The following is a 19100-nucleotide window of genomic DNA, read 5'->3' on the forward strand; positions in this document are numbered from 1 at the left end:
GATATTTCCCCTTTGGGACGGAAGCGGAACGCGAAAGCACATGACATCATGTCCGCTGAGGTGCGTGTTTATTTGGGGATGAGTGCGTGGGAACTGTGTGCTGGTGGGAGGGTGGAGGGTGGAGGTGGAAATAGAAGGGCGGTATGATGAGGGGATATGGTGGCAATAAGAACAGCCGCCCGCCCCCGCCTTAGAATGCATCAATCAGGCAACTTATCTATCTGTATTCCTCGGCCCTTCAAATCCGAGAGCTGCTCCTCAGCAGTTACTGTACTTTCACAACCCATAAGCTTCCCTCTTTCCTCACAAGTGTAGATATTTATCACTTCACACAGCAACCGACAAAATGGTTGATCCCCGCCCATACCACGTTCTCAGGTTCGCACTCCCGAAAGAACCGAGATGTCTATCCGAAAGATCCGCTAACATAAAGGTCTACAGCTATGGCACCCTGTTGGGCGTGCAGATCTATCAGGTAGATACATAAAGCCGACTCTCATAGTCCACCTCAGCAAACTGACGAGTGAATCAAGTCCTTCGTGTCGGGAGTCATCGCGTTCAAGGCCCTGCCCCGTCCGCAGTTCGCGCAGCTCCAGACGGCCACGTTCCCCATCTACTTCTCTCTCCAGTCCGCGCTCCCTGTCGTCGTGGCGCTGACGGCCAGCCGGGCGGGACAGCTGCACGGCATCTCCGGTCTTTTGGAGGCTGAGAACCGCGGCACGCTCCTGTCCATGGCCACCGTCGCCATCGCCAGCTTCGTCAACTTGACCGTCCTGCGTCCGATGACGGTCAACGTCATGCGCGAGAGGAAGCACCAGGGTAAGATGTGCAACGATGGACTGTCAGTCCCCGATCCCAGGCATTTTTGCTGACGATGGGTGGCAGAAACCCGCGATAGCAAGAAGAGCTATGACCCGGCTCCCCATTCCAAGGAGATGGTCGCTCTCAACAAGAAGTTCGGCCGTCTTCATGGCATCTCCAGCTTGGTTAATCTGGTCTGTCTTGGTGCGACGGTCTACTATGGTGCTGTGCTCGGGAAGCAGTTGGCGTAGTTGTAGTCTGACTCGTCTGGTTTTCTCAAGGCCATTGGGGGGTGAAAAGGGGGGGGGGGGGGTTTGAAAGACCATTCCAAGACTAGGGTAGAGGTTGGTGAATGCAGCCGTTGATGCTTCAACCGATATTAGATGGACAATGGCAAATCCATGGTGAGAACAATGGGGTATCTATTTGTGGTTAGTAATAAGGAACTAATAATATGTATCTGTCTGGTACACAGTATCATAAATCTATTGACATCATTTTTCATTTTGACTTGTTCTGTTACTCAACCTAGTCCAACCAATTCTTATTAGCCAAGTGACACAGAACCATGTGATGTGATTGCACCAGTTCAATAGGTCTCAAATTGTCATCACTGCTCCTGTTCTTTAGTGTTGGTGACATTATTTGCTTCTGTGCTTCCGGCAGCCCTGCTTCTGTGTATTCGCATACCTAAATATTCATCTATCTAGTTGCTAGAACGGCATCGCATCCATGCAACGATAAATCACATATAATCGAGATCAAAATTCCGCCTTTCCGACATGCACAATCGCATCCTGCCCCGGGGTATCATGTTCTTATACTTCCCGCCAATCTATGCCCACAGACCAAAAGCAATTCCAGAAATGCGCCCATACAGCCACCGATTCAGTTAGGAAGGTACTTGCGAATGGCATCCTTGAGCGCACTGATGCGCCGGTTGGTATGCACAAAGTACTCGCGGTACATATCCAGACTCTCCTGCACGACCTCCTGCCGCACCCGCGATCCCGCGCAGATCTCCCGCATGCGGGTTTCCATCTCCTTCCGGAGGAATGGCTTACTCAGGGACGGATTATTCGGCATCCCCGCGAAGACGTTGTCGTAGCCCTCGACCAGGGCGATGCCCAGCTGCGTGGGGATCAGCTCCTTGACGGCGTTGCGGCCGCCGCCGCGCGTGTTGACGGCGACGTAGTGCCGGTCCTTGATCTTGGCGATGTGCTCGGCCATCGTGGCGTCGGTGCCGATGCCGTTGGCGTCCATCAGCGCGATGAGCTCGGGCTCCGTCAGATAGTTCGGGGCCGTGGTCTTGCCGTCGAAGATCTTGGCCTCCGTCGGCTCGAACTGCTCGCCCAGCTGGAAGTTCGGCAGCTGCTGGCTGCTCTCCCACTTGTCGTAGACGTAGACGTCCAGGTAGTTCCGTTCGAGGACGAGCAGGCCCTTGGCGTGGAACATCTCGTTGCCGTATTCGATTTCGATCTCCGTGGACTGACCTTTGGCATCTTCGGAGCAGCACGCGAGAAAGCGGCGCACGACGAACTCGTACACTTTTTTCTCGTCGGCGCTGAGGGCGGATGGGGAGACCCAGCAGACGGGGTGGATGGGAGGGTGGGCTTGGTCATTATGGCGGCCGGCTCGTGGGGTCCGGAAGCCGCCGTCCAGGAGACTGCAATGTCCCTATCAGCAGCGAACATAAAGATAATAACAAAATTGTGAGCTTATTGATCTTACTCTCGAGCGTATTGGCCCCAGTTCTGGTCTGGGAATTGCTTCTCGACCAGCTTCTTTAAATCGATGGCCTTGTCGAATTGGTCGGTTTCGGTACGTGGGTAGCTGATGAAACCCTTCGTATAGAGCGCTTCGGCAACCTGACGCTCGGGGTTAGCGGCGCGTAGTCCACTTTGAGAGTTGCTGATAGTGGCGATACCTTCATGATTGTCTGACTGTCCATGCGAAGGAAGCGACTGCCCATCATTTGCAAATCGACTGTCGTCAACGGCAAGGGCCGCCATTTACTGGTGGGTTTCTGATTGACTTTGGTGACCCTGGCCAATTTGGCGAGAAGGCACCGCTCAAGCATGATGGTCACGACGGCTCTGTCGAACAGATGCACACGTTTCCACAGGAAGTTCACTTTGATTCCTTCTCGTTGTAACATGACCTTGATGCCCCAGAATGTCTCAGGTTTGAAGTTCTTCACTCGTAAATAGCGATCAACTACAAAGCCCAGGGTGGGAAATTGACAAGATCCTACACATCGATCAGCAAGCTCCACCGGCAGAGACCGCACCAAGATAGTCACATACCATAGCTTACGATGGTATCTTCCAAAGCACTGGATAATGGCTTTAGCTGCAGAGTCAGAAGACGAGTGAAAGCGGCACCGATGCGGAGATCAAGCTCTATTCTCGCGGCCACTGCATTCGCTTGAAGATCATCAAGCTCCATCAGCGAGCGAGCAGCATTCAAGACGTGGCTATTGAACGGGTTAGTCCTGCCTCGCAACCAGTTGACCGACAACTTACGCTCTCTCAGTATTGCTGAACCTGGCCCGCTTAACGAGGATGCGAGCATTTCCTTCCTTTGCTTGCTTTCGAATCTCGGTTCCAATATGTTCACCTTCTCGATCGCAATCCGTCCAAATGAACAGAGCTTGGCTTTGTCGTGCTTGCTGCTGGATATTCCTTGCAATAGCTGTTTTGTCCTGTCGGATGGATCAGTTGCTCAACATCCAGAGATTTGAGATGATAAGACTGCGTACGGAAGATACAGCTTCATGAACCGGAGCCTCGAACAGGGCCCCGGGGGGGCAAGAGAGCCAGCTTTTGTACTCTCGCGCAAACTCCAATTCTGTCAGATGCCCGAGGACGCTGGTCATGGTGACATTGCAATGGCCCCATGTGCTCCCAAAGTTGAAATCGAACGAATAGTTCTTCACATATCGATTGCCGGTTATATTGTTCTACATCTACCTCAGCGATACGTTACAATGCCTATTTCAAGCCACTTACTGTTTGGAATGCGCCTCCAGACAAGTGCTGGGCCACGGCTTTGGCAATGGCAGGCTTCTCGGCCACACATAGGATCCTCGTCATGACAAGAAGTCTGGACCAGGGGAGACAAGATCAGCGAGTCTCCATGATACCTCTGTCTCAAAAGAAATCTCCTCCTGCAAGAATCGCTCGTCGGTCATTCCTCCTTGGAAGCAGAACCGGAACGCGCCAAAAGACACGCAAGAGTCACGGGAAGGAAATCACGAATTGGGACAGTACGGCTGGTTGCCTCAGGCTGGGATGTGCTGCCTCAGGCAAGAATGCAGCTCAAGTGGCCCAAGCTCCCTGGATATCCGAAAACGGCAAGGTGGCAGCTCTTCCTCAATTGTTTGTTGTTTTTCCCTCGATTGTTTAATCTCTCGCTTTTCCATCCTGCGCTCTCCACTCCCATGTGAGAGCTTCTTCCATCACCCCAGCAGCAAACTCGAATTATCACAAGCTCCAATCTCAATCTCAAGATGGCGCTACCGCTTCCTGACGTCAAGTCGGCCGTGGACTGTGCGTCCCTCAGCCAGACTGTCCTACCCTTCTTGTCGCAGCTTACCACCCTGCCCCAGCAGCTGCAGGTCGCTGCGGCGACCAAGGATGCGACCCTCCTGAAGGAGATCTACCTCACTACCAACCCTCTTATCTCGGCGCTTGGCTTGACCCTGGTGCTATCCGTGCTGTTCGTTATCACCTCCGAGATCAACCGCAATTACTCCCAGGTGGATCGGTGCTGGAGCATCCTCCCCGCTCTGTACAATGTGCACTTCGCTGTCTGGGCTCGCCTGAGCGGTCTGCAGACCCAGAGCCTGGACACGATCGCTATCTTCACGCTTCTCTGGAGTGTCAGTACCCCTCAAACCTCTCCCTCTTCGTTGTTACTTGTTACTAACATCCACGCAGGCCCGTTTGACCTTCAACTACTGGCGCCGGGGCGGCTACTCGATCGGCTCGGAGGACTACCGGTGGAAGATCGTGCGCTCGTGGGTCAACGACAACCGCTTCGTCTTCTTCCTGTTCAACATCACCTTCATCAGCCTGATCCAGCCTCTGCTGCTGCTCCTGATCACCGCCCCGTCCTACAACTTCCTCTGCCTGGCGCAGATCGCGGAGCACCGCTCGTTCGAGCTGCCCGACCTGATCTTCTCGCGCGTCGCCTTCTTCTTCCTCCTCATCGAGTACTTCTCCGACCAGCAGCAGTGGAACTTCCAGACCGCCAAGCACGCGTACCAGCAGACCGCCCGCATCCCGGAGAAGTACAAGGGCGTCTTCACGGAGGAGGACCTGGAGCGCGGCTTCGTGGTCAACGGCCTCTGGTCCGTCTCCCGCCACCCCAACTTCCTCTCCGAGCAGGCCATCTGGCTGACCCTGTACCTGTGGAACTGCTACCGCACCGAGTCCTACGTCCAGTGGACCGGCGTCGGCGTCCTCGGCCTGCTGCTCATCTTCCAGGGCAGCGTCCGCCTCACCGAGTCCATCAGCGCCGGCAAGTACCCCGAGTACCGCGAGTACCAGGCGCGCGTGGGCCGGTTCCTTCCTCGTCTGTCTGCCAAGCCCAAGTACAAGGGCAGCGGCAAGAAGAAGGCTCGTCGCCAGGCCTCCGAGCAGGTCGAGCAGCCCGTTCAAGAAGAGGAGAAGAAGAGCCAGTAAGACTATATCTCTGGCCGTTCGCAGCACTCTTTTGGTTAGAGCCGTAGGTGGACACATTGTATCAGAATATACGAAGTAAATATATCTTGGTGTCACATTTTGGAAAGGATATGCTGCTCTTGTTTCTGTTCAAGTACTCAATTCTTTCTCTTCTTTGGTATCCTGTGCAGGGCTAGTTCCTGCGCCTTGGTCTTCTTTCTTCTCTTCTTGGATGTGTTTTTGTCTTATATATCGCTCAGGGAGCAGCAGGTTTATCTGGCATTCGTGACGAGGGCGGCGTTGAAAAGCATATGTGTATATGGTTGAATATACAAAACAAGTTAGAAAGGCTCTGGTTGTGGGCAACAACTACCGGAACGATGGTTATCCATAAAAAGTAAGCCATATATTCAAATTAACACAGGTGTATCTACTCCGTCTTCCGTTCGTCGGTCCCTCCGGGCTTTTCCCTCCACGACCTTACTCAAAACCCTCATCCCACAAACATTCCCCAGTCAATCTCCCCTCGCCTTCTACACGCCAGCCTACAAGCCTCGTGCATCCAAAGCCGCGCGAAGCGTCTTCTGAAAGCCAAAGACATGCTCAGGGCTCAGCATGGTATAGTGGGCGCCGCCGACATCATGAAAACGGGGCTGCGAGCGGGTGAAGTCCTCCCACTTGCTCAGCTGCTCCTCGCGCCACTGCTTCTTGGAGGAGGCGACGACGGCCAGCGGGATGCAGTAGAAGACGTCCATGCCGGCGATAGAGCCAGAGGGGTCGTAGTCGATGGCCATGCTCTGCAGCGAGAAGGCCAGGCTGGCCCACTTGACGAGCGCGGCCTCGGACAGCGCCAGCTCGCTCAGCCGGGTCTGGTCGGCCTCGGCCATGACCCGGGCGAGGGCGTCGTCGCGCGACGCCCCGTCCTGCAGCTCGGCGGAGAGCTCGCGCGAGCGCGCCTCGGTGATCAGGTCCAGGAAGTAGGAGAGGTGGAGCAGGCACTCTTTCCAGTCGAGCTGGCGCATGCGCGACTTGATGTGGGGCGGCAGGTTGAAGGAGCCCAGGAAGCGCACCTCGTCGCCGTGGGCCTCGAGCACCTTGCCGACCTCGAAGGCCAGCATCGAGCCGTAACTGTAGCCGGCCAGGGCGTAGGGCCCCGCGGGCTGCTCGCGCTTGATGGCGGCGTGGTAGGTCGCCACGACCTCGGCGATGGTTGCGAAGGGCGTCTCGCCGTCGTTGAAGCCCCGCGCCCGCAGCGCGTACACCGGCCGGTCGACCAGGAACTTGGCCAGGTTCAGGAACACCAGCACCTCGCCAACGCCCGGGTGCACCAGCCACAGCGGGCTCTTGGTGCCCTGGCCCTGCAGCTTGACCACGGGGCTGTACTCGTGCTTCTGCTGGAGGTCGTGCAGGGCGCGGGCGAGGTCGCGCACCGTGCTGTTGGTCATGAGCGTGATCATGGGCAGTTCGGCCGTCAGGTCCAGGTGCTCCTCGATGTTCTTCTTGAGCTTGATCAGCTCGATCGACGTGATGCCCATGTCGAAGATGGGCGTCTGCACGTCGAAGTCGCCCGCGGGCAGGCCCAGGGACGTGGTGAAGATCGAGAGCAGCTGCTGCTCGAGCGCGTCCGTCGGGTCCTTGCGCGTGACCCGCCGGTACAGCTTGACCATCTCCTCGTTGATCTCGAGGTAGGTCTGGTACTCGCCCTTCTCGTAGGCGGTCTTGATCTTGGCCCGCGACAGTTTGCCCAGCGCCGACTTCTGCAGCAGGGACCGGTCGAGCGGCAGGAGCTTCGGCCGGCAGCCCGTCGACATCATCACCACCTTGGACATGGCGTCGGTCGTCTGCACGCGGGCGATCATGTCCTCGGGGGCGTAGGTGGGCAGGTACACGACGATGATCTCCTCCGTGTCGCCGCCGGGCGGGAAGGACGAGAAGCAGCAGTTGAAGCTGCGCGTCAGGCCCGCGATGTTGGCCTCGTCCAGAGCGCTTTCGACCTCGTGCGGGTAGTAGTTCACTCCGTTCACGATCATGGTTTCCTTCGCGCGGCCGACCAGGGTCAGGTTACCGGCCGCGTCGATGACGCCGCGGTCGCCGGTGCGGAACCAGTTGTCCGTGGTGAAGGCCTCAGCCGTCGCTGTCGGGTTGTTGAAGTACTCCTTGAACACCACGGGACCCGAAACCTCGAGAGACCCGACCTCTCCGGCCGGCACGGGGTTGTTCTCGCCGTCGGAGACTCGCATGCTGATGCCAGGCATGCAGGACCCCACAGAGGCGAACTCTGAGGACCGCTGAACATCGTACCGGGGGAAATCGGTGTTGAAGATGGCTCCAGCGCAGGTCTCTGTCATGCCGAATCCAGGTATGATAGCATTGGGGGGAGCACCGTGCTCCTCCAGAAGCTTTGCGACCTCCTCGCAGGTCTTGGTCACGTTGGCCTCTCCACCGGACGCGATATAGCGGAGACAGCTCAGGTCCCAGTCGTGTGGGACGGAGTCTCCCTGGCTCTTGATGGTAGCGCGGATCTTGCCGAGAAAGAAGTTGGGAGCGAAGGTCCTCGAGACGCGGTGCTTGTGGATCAAGTCAATGAAGGCCGTAGGGTGCGAAAGGACATCGGGAGCCTGGACATGGATCTGGTCCTTTTCCCCGTACATTGCTTGAAGGTGGATCTCAATCATCGCGGCAACATGATCCAGACCGATCCAGTTCAAGAATGAGGTTCCCTCCGGCAGCTCGACCACCCCGTATTTACCGGCAATAGCTGCCAGAATTTGCCCATGGGTCAGACACACGGCTTTGGAGTTTCCCGTGCTCCCCGATGTGAGCATGAGCACTGCATTATCACTGGCACTTGAATCTCGGCAGATGTCGGAGCTATCTGTTGGCGGAGCATTGTCCACATCGAGTGACTCCACTGCAACTGGGTCGATAGCTTCTTGTCCCCCAAACTCGGGCAAGAGGTCAGCCCGTGTCAGGCATAGGGGGTTGTTGAGCATTTTCGACAGGTGTTCGAGATGTGCGGTGCGGTGAGATGGGTTGTTGGAGAAGGGGATTGACAAGGCTGGGAGGCATCCAACAAAGAGAGCGGCCCAGAACCAGACGATGATATCCCAGTGAGTATTGAAATGAAGCAGAACCACGCTTCCAGATTGGAAGTCTTCTCTCGAGCGAAGAGCCCAGGATGCTTTCAAGGCTAGCATGAATAGCTGACTGTAGGAGAAGACTCTGGGCTCGTGCAGATTTCCCATAGGGTAGGAGACGACATTGCCGCTGCCTTCTTTCGCAGCGACGACCTCGAGGAGATGTTGTAAATTTCGCAAAGACATTGTGTCACTTATGGAGAAGGTGGATGGGGGGGTGAGGACATGGGTCTGAGGATAGAACTGAGAGTCAAACAGCTTCACGATGCGTCGCGGTGCGTCGCCTTTATAACCCTACTGGCCCAGAATCTGGATCTCCAAAGAACGCATGATGGACAGTACCATTTGCCTTGCCGCGGCCCTGTCTTGGCTAGAGAGGAACAGACTCTTTTGGCAAATGTGCAGCCGTCCGAGATATGCAAATGAGTTGGCTTTCTTGTTGACAGTATCGGTTAAGCTACTTTGGTTAAAGCTCATCATCGGGTCTAGACTTACCGTACAGTCAATTGAACACGAGACTGCTCGTCCGAACACACGGATCCGAGTCGAGTCCGCATTGACGAAGAAGGTAAGCAATCTGTATCGGGTCTGCAGCGTAGTGGGTGTCAACAAACTTCAATTAAAGACGCATGGTCAATGCCGGCCATCCCGTATGATTCGAGAGACCGCCCCCGTCACCTGCTCGCCAAGGCTGTGACATGAATGGCGCAGTGATGTCGATCCTGCGAGCTGCCATGGAGTACTGGAGCATACTTTGTAGTTGCTTGCCAGTCTGAGCTGCGCTTTGTTGACTGAAACAGTAGTCACCGCCACACCCCAGCTATCGGAGAGATAACGAGCCTAGAGCTGCCCTCAATTGGCTTGATTAAGCTGCCAACCACATCACCCTTTGTCAGGACACGGCTTCAGCCAGCTCTATACCAGCAAACCAAGCTGTTCTCATGATAAAGGAGACTGCCATGTTCCATCCGCGGATATGCATGGTGAAGCATCACGGCGATGTGTCGTCGAAGGCTCATCAACATAAGTGGCTATAGCCCGACAAGCGTTCAAGCCAAAAGTCTGGGCAATGCACTGCATGGAGCGAGATGGATTGAGGCACTAATCAGCGGAAATGGCGGACAGACGAGAGATTCGAAACGTGACTATAGTCCCGCATATATCATGGCCTCCCTTGCGCACCGCTCCTCATTTATGCGGTATCACCATGATGTGAATAAGATGCATGTATGCAGCTACTGGTAGTGGCTTATGATCTGTGACATGACATGGAAGGTCATGGTCGAGGGATGATGAGGACGGGATGGTGTCTCCCGGGGTAGCAGTACGCAGTTAACTCCGGATCATCGAGCCTTATAACCAACAGTAGTAAATGCACAAACCAACAGACTATGCTGCAGGGTCTCACCTACTTCTGCTAGGTCATAAATTGATGGTGCCCAAAGATGCCAGCGCAGAGGATGGGTGCAGGGTAAGCGAGTTGAGAGGAGAGAAGAGAAGAGGAGAGGAGAAGGTTGACCCCGCCTGACGAAACTTGGACGACACACACACTCCCCCGAAATACAGTTTATAAGAGGCTGGCGACGTCCTCTGAGAAACCCCTCCCTTCCCCCTGGCTTAGCCAAACTACACAGTGCAACACTTCTGACATCCAAGATGACAGTCGCACCTAACACGGACTCCCGAATGGCCTTTATTGGTCTGGGAGAGATGGGCAAGGTAAGAACAATATCCCCATTGTCCCATCATCAGCTTAACCTCGAGATCCCCCGACAGAAGCTATACTGATAAAAGAACATAGGCAATGACTCGCAACCTTCACCGCGATGGAAATCTAACCAGCCCATTGACCCTCTGGAACCGGACCAAGAGCACCGCGGACGCCCACAGCGCTGACCTCGGAGACTGCAAAGTGGCCGAAACCGTGCAGGAGGCGGTCGAGAGCGCCGAAATCATCTGGTCCTGCCTGCAGGACCAGTCCGCGGTGGAGCAGGTCTTCGACAGTATCTTCGCAGCCGACGTCAACATCACAGGCAAACTGTTCGTCGACAGCTCAACCATCGCTCCGGAATGGTCAAATGCCACAGCCAAACGGGTCATCGAAGCTGGGGGAGAGTTCGTCTCGATGCCAGGTAAGGGAATTGCCATCCTGCTTACAGAGACTCTGTGTCTTCTCTCGTTCTCTGACACCCAGAAAAATTACCAGTCATGGGCGAGCCCGTGGTAGCAGCAGCCAAGAAACTCATCTGCATCCCAAGCGGGAAGCCCGAATCGGTTGACCGAATCCGACCATATCTGGAGGGCGTGTAAGTTGTTTCTCGATAGAACACAGTTGCCACCCATTGCATTGGGGAAATATGTGGCTCATGCGCAAGTCTAGGGTGTGTCGGGCGATCGTCGATCTGAGCGGAGAAGAGCCGGGCACCTCGTCCCTGCTGAAGCTGATGGGCAACTTCCTGATCATGACGACGATGGAGACGGTGGCGGAGGTCAATGTGTTTGCCGACAAGTCGGGGATCGGCACCAAGAACATGAACAAGCTGATGGGCGCCATGTTCCCCAACCCGCCGCATGCCATCTACAACCACCGCATGCTGACGGGAGAGTACTACGAAGGCACAGTACGCGCTACCCCTTCAACCATGTTCTCGCATTCATTCACAGCTGACAAACTATGCGATGTACGCAGCCCATCGTCGAGGTCTACAAGGCATTGGCCCTCACAGGCCAGGTGCTGGATATGGCCAAATCGTGCGGCGCCTCCGTCCCCATCTACGAGGTTGCCCGGGAGCACCTGAAGCTCGTGCAGGAGCACGAAGGGTCCAAGGCCGACATCACGGGGATTTATGGCGCTGTCCGGGTGAAGAGTGGACTGCCCTACCGGAATGGTGCCGCGGAGGGGAGCAGCAATGAGAAGTAAAAAGTTATCAAAAACTCGGGGGGCGGGGGGGGGGGCGCGGGTGGTGGATGGCGAACATTGGGGAGTAACTTTCTCCGTACAGCACGGAGACGTTCATGTTATAAGCAGTTCAGAATAAGTTTTCAGTGGCTGGCCACTAGGGACTGCAGCCTACATGTCGAATTGCCCATTGCGATCTGTGGACACTGGACGGTAACTTTGGTCGAGGGTCGATGCATAGGACCTGTCATATGATCCCTTAGCTATTTGGCTATTTTGGGGCTTTCTCGTTGTCGTTCCCGTGTTGTTGCCTGCTACTCCGCATCCTAAGATAGAATGCACGTTGGGTGCAGGATATTGCCGACAACATCACTCCAAGGGTATGAGTCAAGCGTTGGGCATGGACTCGGCCTGCACCACTGTTTCCTTTTCCTTTCTCTTTTAGCACAGGGTGGTTTTGTGACTTGGTGTTTCACTATGAGTCACACCGCCAGATCTCCGGATCCATGGCACCAATGTATTACATTATGATTGAGGTTTGCAGCGAAAAGAGTCAACAGTATACTGATCACCTACTATACATACATACATACACGACACGACACATCATACACGAGACACACTCACCATTGCTCATGACCGAGGGAGGGCATCCACCAGCGTAGATGAGGAAGGGGAAAAGCCATCTAAGACAAGGTCACTTCTGTACCAGATGAAGGTAGAGGAAAAAGGTTGGAAATGGAGGGGGCGTAGCGTGCGCTGGGGGTAGAAAGCACGAAGCTTGGTATTTATGGGCGTGGCCGACCACTGTTGATACAGGAGGGAAGAGGTAGATTTGAAGGAGTGTGGGATGTATTGAGCCCCCTCCAGAAAACGATTTGAAAGAAGATTGAAAGGAGATGCTCCGTGACTGGAAAATCAAGAAAAATAGATACAAGACCTGAACAAGATGGAAGGAATCGAAAAGGGAAAAAAAAAAAAAGAAAAAGAAAAAAGCGATGTATGTTCCCCTCATCAGCCATGAAAGTATTCCCTGCTCCAAATAGACACAAAAAAAGAAAAACGATGAACGGTTACAGCCAGATGAGAAATCCGTGGTAGCAACCGGAAGGTTGAGTGATAGCGACGATCTATGGTGGGAGTGGTGTTGAGTCACGTCCATCCTTTCCTTGGGCGCTGTCGTCCGTCTGTGTCGGTTCGGGGGGAGCAATCGTGGCGCCGGAGCGACCATCGAAGTATTTGGCGAACTCGCCTGAGTCGGGCCATTCCCGCGGGCCCAAAAGACGAATCATATCGTCTCGGCTGAGAACTTCTTTGGCCAGAAGCTCTTCGGCCACGATGCCGACTTCCTTCTTCTTAGCCTCCAGGAGGTCGCGGCATTGCTTGTGTGCCTTGGCGATGATTGAACGGACTTCCATGTCAATATTGCGCGCTGTTTCTTCCGAAAAAGGCTTGTGCATCTGCGATTGAGGGTCCTCCTCGTAGAAGATATAACGAAGACTAGGAGACATGCCATACTTGGTCACCATGGCTGTGGCCATCCTGGTTACTTTGTTGAAATCGTCACTGGCGCCAGTGGTGATGGTATCGAAGTGCAGTTCTTCGCTGACACGGCCACCAAGCGTCATTGCCATACGGTCCATCATCTGCTTCTGGTTCATCAAGTAGGTATCACCGTTGGAAGGTAAGTACTGCGCGTAGCCCAAGGCTCCCTGACCACGGGGGATGATAGAAACCTTGAGAAGAGGATCGGCCCAACGGAAGTACCAGCCACAGATAGCGTGTCCAGCCTCATGGTATGCAACTGTACGCTTCTCCTCAGGAGAGAGTACAAGTGACTTCTTTTCCAGGCCACCGATTACACGCTCGATCGCCTGCTCGAAGTGCTTCATTGTGATGCTCTCCGCATTTTCACGGGCCGCTGCGCGTAGGAGTTAGCATTGCGCAGAGAATAAAGAGATGGGGGGAGACAAACCAACGAGTGCCGCTTCGTTCACACAGTTCGCGATATCAGCACCGGCAAATCCAGGGGTCAAGGCCGCAAGTCGTCCTTTCAAGTACTCGATATCCTCATTGGTCACGATTTTCTTCAGATAAACGGCAAAGATCTGCTTGCGACCATCCATGGTAGGTCTGTCGATGGAAATATGTCGGTCGAATCGACCGGGACGCATCAAAGCCTTGTCCAAAATGTCGGGTCGGTTCGTACCAGCCAACACGACCACTTGATCAGTAGTGTTGAAACCATCCATTTCGGTAAGAATTTGGTTCAAAGTACTCTCGCGCTCATCATTTCCACCACCCATCTGGTTCTTGGAACGCGCTTTGCCGATAGCGTCGATCTCGTCGATGAAGATGATGCAGGGAGTGTTCTTACGGGCATTGGCAAAGAGGTCGCGCACACGCGAAGGACCAACACCAACAAACATTTCGACGAATTCAGAGCCGCTGACGCTGAAGAAGGGAACGCCGGATTCACCAGCAGTAGCCTTGGCAAGCAAGGTCTTACCTGTACCAGGAGGGCCCGAAAGAATAGCACCGCGAGGAATCTTGGCTCCCAGCTTTTGAAACTTCTTAGGGTTCTTCAAAAAGCTAACAAACTCCATGATCTCCACTTTCGCTTCGTCCATGCCAGCCACATCAGAAAACTTGATCTTGATGTCCGACTCGTGGTTGAACCGTTTGGCCCGACTTTTGCCAATGCCGAAAATACCGCTCTGGCCACCTCCGCCGCCTGCACGTCTCGACAGGAAAAAGAGACCGCCAAGAAGAAGGACCGTAGGAGCAAAAGACAAAAGCGTAGCTGCCAATGGAACCTCCTCAGAATATTGAACGGGAATCCGCTCCGTGCTTGGAATACCAAGTTCCTCCTGCGCTGCATCAAGTTTCCGTTCAAAGCTGTCGACAGAACCGATGCTGAAGAAATAGTAAAAGCTGCCGTTCTGAGCAGGCGAGCCGGGATATACGGTGGCAGCCGCATCCCGATCCAGGTAAACTCGCACTCGATTGTTGTTGATCACAACTAGCTTCTCCACCAAGCCCTTCTCGAGGAAATCCGCTCTAAACTCCTGCCAAGTGATATCCTGTTTGTTCTCTGAAGGGAACAGGCTAGTATAGAACCAGAAAAGAACGAGGGTACCGATCAAGATTGACGGCACATCAAGTTTGATCTCGCTGAACTTCGGTACGTCGCCATTGGGTTGCTGTCCTTTATCATTTTTCTGCCCCGAACCTTTCCCAGATTTCGCCCGGTTTTCTTCCCTTCTTTTATATAGATTGTCCACATGTTCCTTCATTTCTCGAATGTCCGCCTTGGTGTATTTGCTGGGGTCTGTGTATTTCTTTTGAAACTCGTCCCGCTTGCCCTCCATCTCTTTCTCCATGGCTTCAAGTTCCGCCTTCGGGTGTTTCGTGGGATCCTCTCCCCACTTTTTTCTGAACGCCTGCCGTGTGGCTTTGAGCTCTGTTTCAAGGGCCTTCAGTTCCTCCAAGAACTCCTGGTGCCGAGGACTAGGAGATTCAGGATCTTCTTTGCCATCGGTAGCTTTCTGTGAAGATCCCTCGTTGGCGTCTGAAGATTGTTGCACATACTCCGCATGCTTATCATAGATATTGCTCACATCCCTGGCGAATTTGATGAATTTCATCATCGACGGAGTCTTCCCTTGGACAACCTGTTCCATATAAGACCTCATGTCTGGATTTAAGCCGCAGACCATGCACTTTTGTCGCATTTCCTCCACCATTGATTTGGCAGGCTCGAAATCCATCCGTGTCTTCATCTCCTCGACGAACCGATTGAGCAGCTGCTCGTCTTCGGGCGTGATGGCGTGCTGGGGGGTGTTCTTCGCCTTGGCATTGCCAGATTGACCATCGGTGCCTTCCGTCTTCTTGTTCTGGCCATTCCCGTTGGCTGGCGGCTTCGGAGCGTTGTCGCCGGGTTGCTGCGTGGCGTATGTGCGCGCTCGCTGCGCGAGGATCAGGGCCGAGACTCGGGATTGGGGGGCATGCACGGTGAGCGGCCCGGCGCGGAAGACGCTGTCGGCTACTCTCCTCGAGTACCGGGCCAGGTTGCCTGGTCGTCGAAGCAAGGAAGCCATGATTGTGAAGGGGGAAGGTGAAGGGTATCGAAGGCCCGGGAGGGCGACCAGTTTCAGATGGGTGGCGCGATAGGGCGTACGTGGTGTTCGATCTACTCGGGTCTCAATGGCACAGGTAGATCAGTAGTTGCCGTGTAGGGCTGATTTCCAAGAGCACGAGGTGTAGAGGAGAGAAGAAAAGGTGGTGGCGGGGAGGGGGACGGAGGGAGAGGGGAAGCTCTTTAGTTGGAGCTGATTTCGTGCCGGAACGAACGATCGTCTTCCCGCCGAAGAGGTCATCTCGCTCGGTCGGTTTTCGCCGTTCCGTTGAACCAGCTGAGTCATCAGACTCCCACCGCCTTTCTGCATTAGTGATTGAGGGCCGGCCAGAATCCTTAGGAATCTGGTGGACTCCGTCATTGATATGTTGGCTCCGGATACGTTGTAGTCTTAGACACCGCTGCGACTGGAAACACGGTCATTGACCTAGAATAATCTTGAGTGCCAGAGATTTAGTCGAACTGAAATGTCAGAGTCTGACACCGCTTGTGTAGTCAATCCTCAAAACACATACAGAACGAGTGAATTGCAACCGCAGCCAATCTACTGTCTTTCACCGGAGACTCTATTTGATGCTCGGAGCCACCGCTGCTGAATGAGTTGACAAATTTATCAATATCTCTATATGATTAGGCCCATATAATGACAGCGAAAGAACTATAACAGGTGAACATGAAAGTTCATGACACAAGAGAAACCACTGGGATACTTTTTGACAAAGCAAAATGCTTAACATTGAACAAAACCCAACTCCATTCATAACCTCAAGGTATCGAACCCGACCGGGCAGCCGGGGAGCAAGAAACGTAAGAACCCAAAAAGACCCTTTAGTCGAGATCCATTTCCTCCTGCGTAGTTCCGTCCACCAAGATTCTGGTCCTCTTTCCTGTTCTGATGCGCTCCTCGCCGTGCAGTCTGGTCTTGCCCGTGTCCAGAGCGGCCAGCTGGCCCTCCTCGCGCTCGCGCAGCTCCTTGCGGATGAGGTGCTCGCCGGAGGCCACCACCTTGCGGTCCTCCTCGCGCTTGCGGTCCCGCGCAAGCTTGCCCGCCAACCGACGCTTGGTGAAGACCCGCTCTCTGCGCTGCCGGATCTCCTCCACTCTCTCCATGGCCTTGATGGTAGCGGCCACCAGGTTTCTGTCGTACTTGACGGGAACGTTGCGCTTCTTGGCGAACTGGGACAGGACGAGGGAGGAGTCGACGATCATCTCCTTGCCCTTAGCGGCACGACCGACCTTGGTCCACTTCACACGTCTCGGTTGTCGCTTGGCCTTGAAGTTCTGGTGGGTAATGGGGATGTCAGTTTCGTTCTGAGATGATGCACCCACGAAAGCGTGAGGGGAAAGAGGGGACTTATCATTTGCTTCTGCAGAAACGGAACGCCTTGGCGTCATTGCGGACGAACTGAATACCCTTGCTAGGGTAGACCGGGCGAGAGCAGAAGTGGCAGGTTTCGACTCTATCGCGGTCGTTCGTCAGAAAAAAAAAGTCACAGCAGTAGCGATAACGATACTCAAGATAAAGGCAAACTCACCTCATGATGGGCTATTTTATCGCGTGAAAAGGTCCAACGGCAACTGTGTGATAGTGATGGTTATAAAAGTACTGTCGCAGAGTACCACTGGATAATGAATGAACAGAAGCCGCAAGGAACCACCTGAATCCCACCGTCGTGTCAAGAAGATATCCGATGTCCAGGACAGGAACCGCCATTCAAAAAATTGAGAAGCGTGGAGCAGCCGGCACTAAACCCAAACGGGGGATGCGGCGCCGCTCCGATTTTTTATCTGGACTGCGGCGGCTTCTCCTTCCCCAACGTCACAACTTCGAGATCCCTTTTGCGCCTCCCCTAAGCAACTCATTTTCCGGGCCAACTTCGCTTCAACTGCAAGATGTCTGCTTTTCTCTACGGTGTTGGTATTGCTACCGCTGCCTTTCTGGTACGTCCGAAGTTTATTTCGAGTGGTTGTGGATTGTCAGGGGCTAACCTTCTCTTCCTCGGTCAGGGTCGCGCGGGCTATGTCGCTCTGCAACGGTCCAGAGGCGGTATGAACGCGGCGGGCAAGGCTTTCTACAAGGGGTAAGCTGACTTGGCTTCTGTGGTCGGGCAACGACAGAGCACTAATTGATACTTAGAGGATTTGAACCCCGGATGAACCGTCGCGAAGCGTCTTTGATCCTGGAACTACCGTACGTCGAAGCTTTCCAAAATACCATACGTTGAAGGGCGAGGGTCGTGTCTAACAAACTGTATAGGGAACGCACGATGAACAAGGACAAGGTTCGCAAGAAGCACCGTCAGCTCATGCTGCTCAACCACCCCGATCGTGGTGGCAGCCCCTACTTGGCCACCAAGATCAACGAGGCCAAGGAGTTCCTCGACAAGCAGCTTTAAATTCTCATTCCGACCGGAGAGTCTTTAGCGAAGCATTTCCACGTCGTGAAAGACGATAGGGTACATTTACGTATCGACCATTGTACAAGAGTTTCTTTCTTCTTTGGGTGCGCATAGCGAGGCGTTGGTGGAAATTTTCTAAACCCGGGAATTCATCCCTTGGGTACGCTCCTGATGGAGACCTGTATTTACACTACTACTGTATACCGATGAGATCGCCGCTCTTGAATGTATAGCTATGATTTATTGGCACACATATGTTTTGGAGCCTAGGCTGAAGCGTTGGCGAGTAGCTCTGCATATGCTTGTCGTATGCCTGTCGTATCGTAGTATAGACCTCGCTGATCCACCTTGTGTGACATGTGATAGGTCTGGGTAGCGGTAAGCCAGGACAACCTGGGATGTTTGAGCCTCTAATCATAAGATGAGGTCTGTACAGAGTCAAATTCCAAGGACCGCCAGGGATATATTGCAGGATAACAGGTGTCAACAGTTGTCAACAGTCAAACAACAACCCTGCATGTAAATTGGCAGAAACAGATGGATGGATAAAGAAATTAGTCATAGACAAAGGGAGAGAGTGGAACGGCCACTGGCTGGCAGGCAGGCAGGCAGGCAAGCGGGCGATGGCACCAGCCAAGGCCGAGAGTCACAGCTTCAGTCAGTAGAAAAGGTAAAGAGCGGGTTCGGACGGAGAGAAGGCCTTCCATCTTCCGTTACCCACGGAGATTCGGGGTTAACGACTTCCGTCCGTTCTCGTATTCGGACACCCTCATTGAAGCTTGATGCCAGATGATACGATCAGACTTTCATGACAAGATGAAGATCAAAGGAGCTAATGCGGAGTACTAACACCAGGCTGCCGTCATTATTCTTTAACTAACTGTTACACTAAAGCCATACTCTATAATTATAATTATCGACATATATTGACAGTGGATGTGATAGCAAGCTATCTCCGTCCGGATGCAATAATCTGTAAGCTTGTGTCTCAACTCTCTTTTTTGTCTGTCTGTCTGTCTGTCTGTCTGTCTGTCTGTCAGCTCTCGGATCAGATTTGAG

The 19100-nt window shown here is 53.9% G+C and overlaps 8 protein-coding genes across 8 annotated transcripts; 4 read left to right on the forward strand and 4 right to left on the reverse strand.

Annotated features, from left to right (window-relative positions):
* Positions 1–236: 236 nt before the first annotated feature.
* BO86DRAFT_390489 (DUF4149 domain-containing protein) lies at positions 237–1104 on the forward strand. The gene is made up of 4 exons (XM_025672403.1): positions 237–378; positions 442–475; positions 534–819; positions 886–1104. The coding sequence occupies exons 1-4, from the start codon at positions 347–349 to the stop codon at positions 1050–1052; spliced, it is 519 nt and encodes a 172-aa protein (XP_025526199.1). The 5' UTR covers positions 237–346; the 3' UTR covers positions 1053–1104.
* A 466-nt stretch (positions 1105–1570) lies between these two features.
* Positions 1571–4014, reverse strand: BO86DRAFT_341973 (DNA topoisomerase 3). Its single transcript, XM_025669096.1, has 7 exons — positions 3813–4014; positions 3563–3763; positions 3327–3505; positions 3108–3277; positions 2729–3051; positions 2533–2669; positions 1571–2467 (listed from the first exon to the last, which is right to left on the reverse strand). Exons 1-7 carry the CDS (start codon positions 3894–3896, stop codon positions 1690–1692), a joined length of 1872 nt encoding a protein of 623 aa, XP_025526200.1. The 5' UTR covers positions 3897–4014; the 3' UTR covers positions 1571–1689.
* A 211-nt stretch (positions 4015–4225) lies between these two features.
* Positions 4226–5835, forward strand: BO86DRAFT_390491 (DUF1295 domain protein). The gene is made up of 2 exons (XM_025672404.1): positions 4226–4684; positions 4743–5835. The coding sequence occupies exons 1-2, from the start codon at positions 4313–4315 to the stop codon at positions 5487–5489; spliced, it is 1119 nt and encodes a 372-aa protein (XP_025526201.1). The 5' UTR covers positions 4226–4312; the 3' UTR covers positions 5490–5835.
* A 24-nt stretch (positions 5836–5859) lies between these two features.
* On the reverse strand, positions 5860–8791 carry BO86DRAFT_433648 (non-ribosomal peptide synthetase; the record flags this gene model as incomplete). Its single annotated transcript, XM_025675854.1, has 2 exons — positions 5860–6811; positions 6842–8791. The coding sequence occupies 2 exons, from the start codon at positions 8789–8791 to the stop codon at positions 6014–6016; spliced, it is 2748 nt and encodes a 915-aa protein (XP_025526202.1). The 3' UTR covers positions 5860–6013.
* A 1470-nt stretch (positions 8792–10261) lies between these two features.
* BO86DRAFT_380643 (NAD(P)-dependent oxidoreductase) lies at positions 10262–11525 on the forward strand (the record flags this gene model as incomplete). The annotated part of the gene is made up of 5 exons (XM_025670730.1): positions 10262–10324; positions 10407–10737; positions 10800–10911; positions 10986–11226; positions 11295–11525. 5 exons carry the CDS (start codon positions 10262–10264, stop codon positions 11523–11525), a joined length of 978 nt encoding a protein of 325 aa, XP_025526203.1.
* An 809-nt stretch (positions 11526–12334) lies between these two features.
* On the reverse strand, positions 12335–15847 carry BO86DRAFT_132607 (putative mitochondrial inner membrane AAA protease Yta12). The gene is made up of 2 exons (XM_025666114.1): positions 13480–15847; positions 12335–13425 (listed from the first exon to the last, which is right to left on the reverse strand). Exons 1-2 carry the CDS (start codon positions 15602–15604, stop codon positions 12635–12637), a joined length of 2916 nt encoding a protein of 971 aa, XP_025526204.1. The 5' UTR covers positions 15605–15847; the 3' UTR covers positions 12335–12634.
* A 393-nt stretch (positions 15848–16240) lies between these two features.
* BO86DRAFT_449240 (ribosomal eL24 family protein) lies at positions 16241–17332 on the reverse strand. Its single transcript, XM_025676691.1, has 3 exons — positions 17178–17332; positions 17001–17102; positions 16241–16930 (listed from the first exon to the last, which is right to left on the reverse strand). The coding sequence occupies exons 1-3, from the start codon at positions 17180–17182 to the stop codon at positions 16471–16473; spliced, it is 567 nt and encodes a 188-aa protein (XP_025526205.1). The 5' UTR covers positions 17183–17332; the 3' UTR covers positions 16241–16470.
* A 135-nt stretch (positions 17333–17467) lies between these two features.
* pam18 (putative mitochondrial DnaJ chaperone (Tim14)) lies at positions 17468–18285 on the forward strand. Its single transcript, XM_025672405.1, has 4 exons — positions 17468–17583; positions 17650–17723; positions 17780–17833; positions 17900–18285. The coding sequence occupies exons 1-4, from the start codon at positions 17536–17538 to the stop codon at positions 18036–18038; spliced, it is 315 nt and encodes a 104-aa protein (XP_025526206.1). The 5' UTR covers positions 17468–17535; the 3' UTR covers positions 18039–18285.
* Positions 18286–19100: the final 815 nt, after the last annotated feature.

This window comes from Aspergillus japonicus (genome assembly GCF_003184785.1).
Source record: "Aspergillus japonicus CBS 114.51 unplaced genomic scaffold BO86scaffold_36, whole genome shotgun sequence".
Classification (NCBI taxonomy): Eukaryota; Fungi; Ascomycota; class Eurotiomycetes; order Eurotiales; family Aspergillaceae; genus Aspergillus; species Aspergillus japonicus.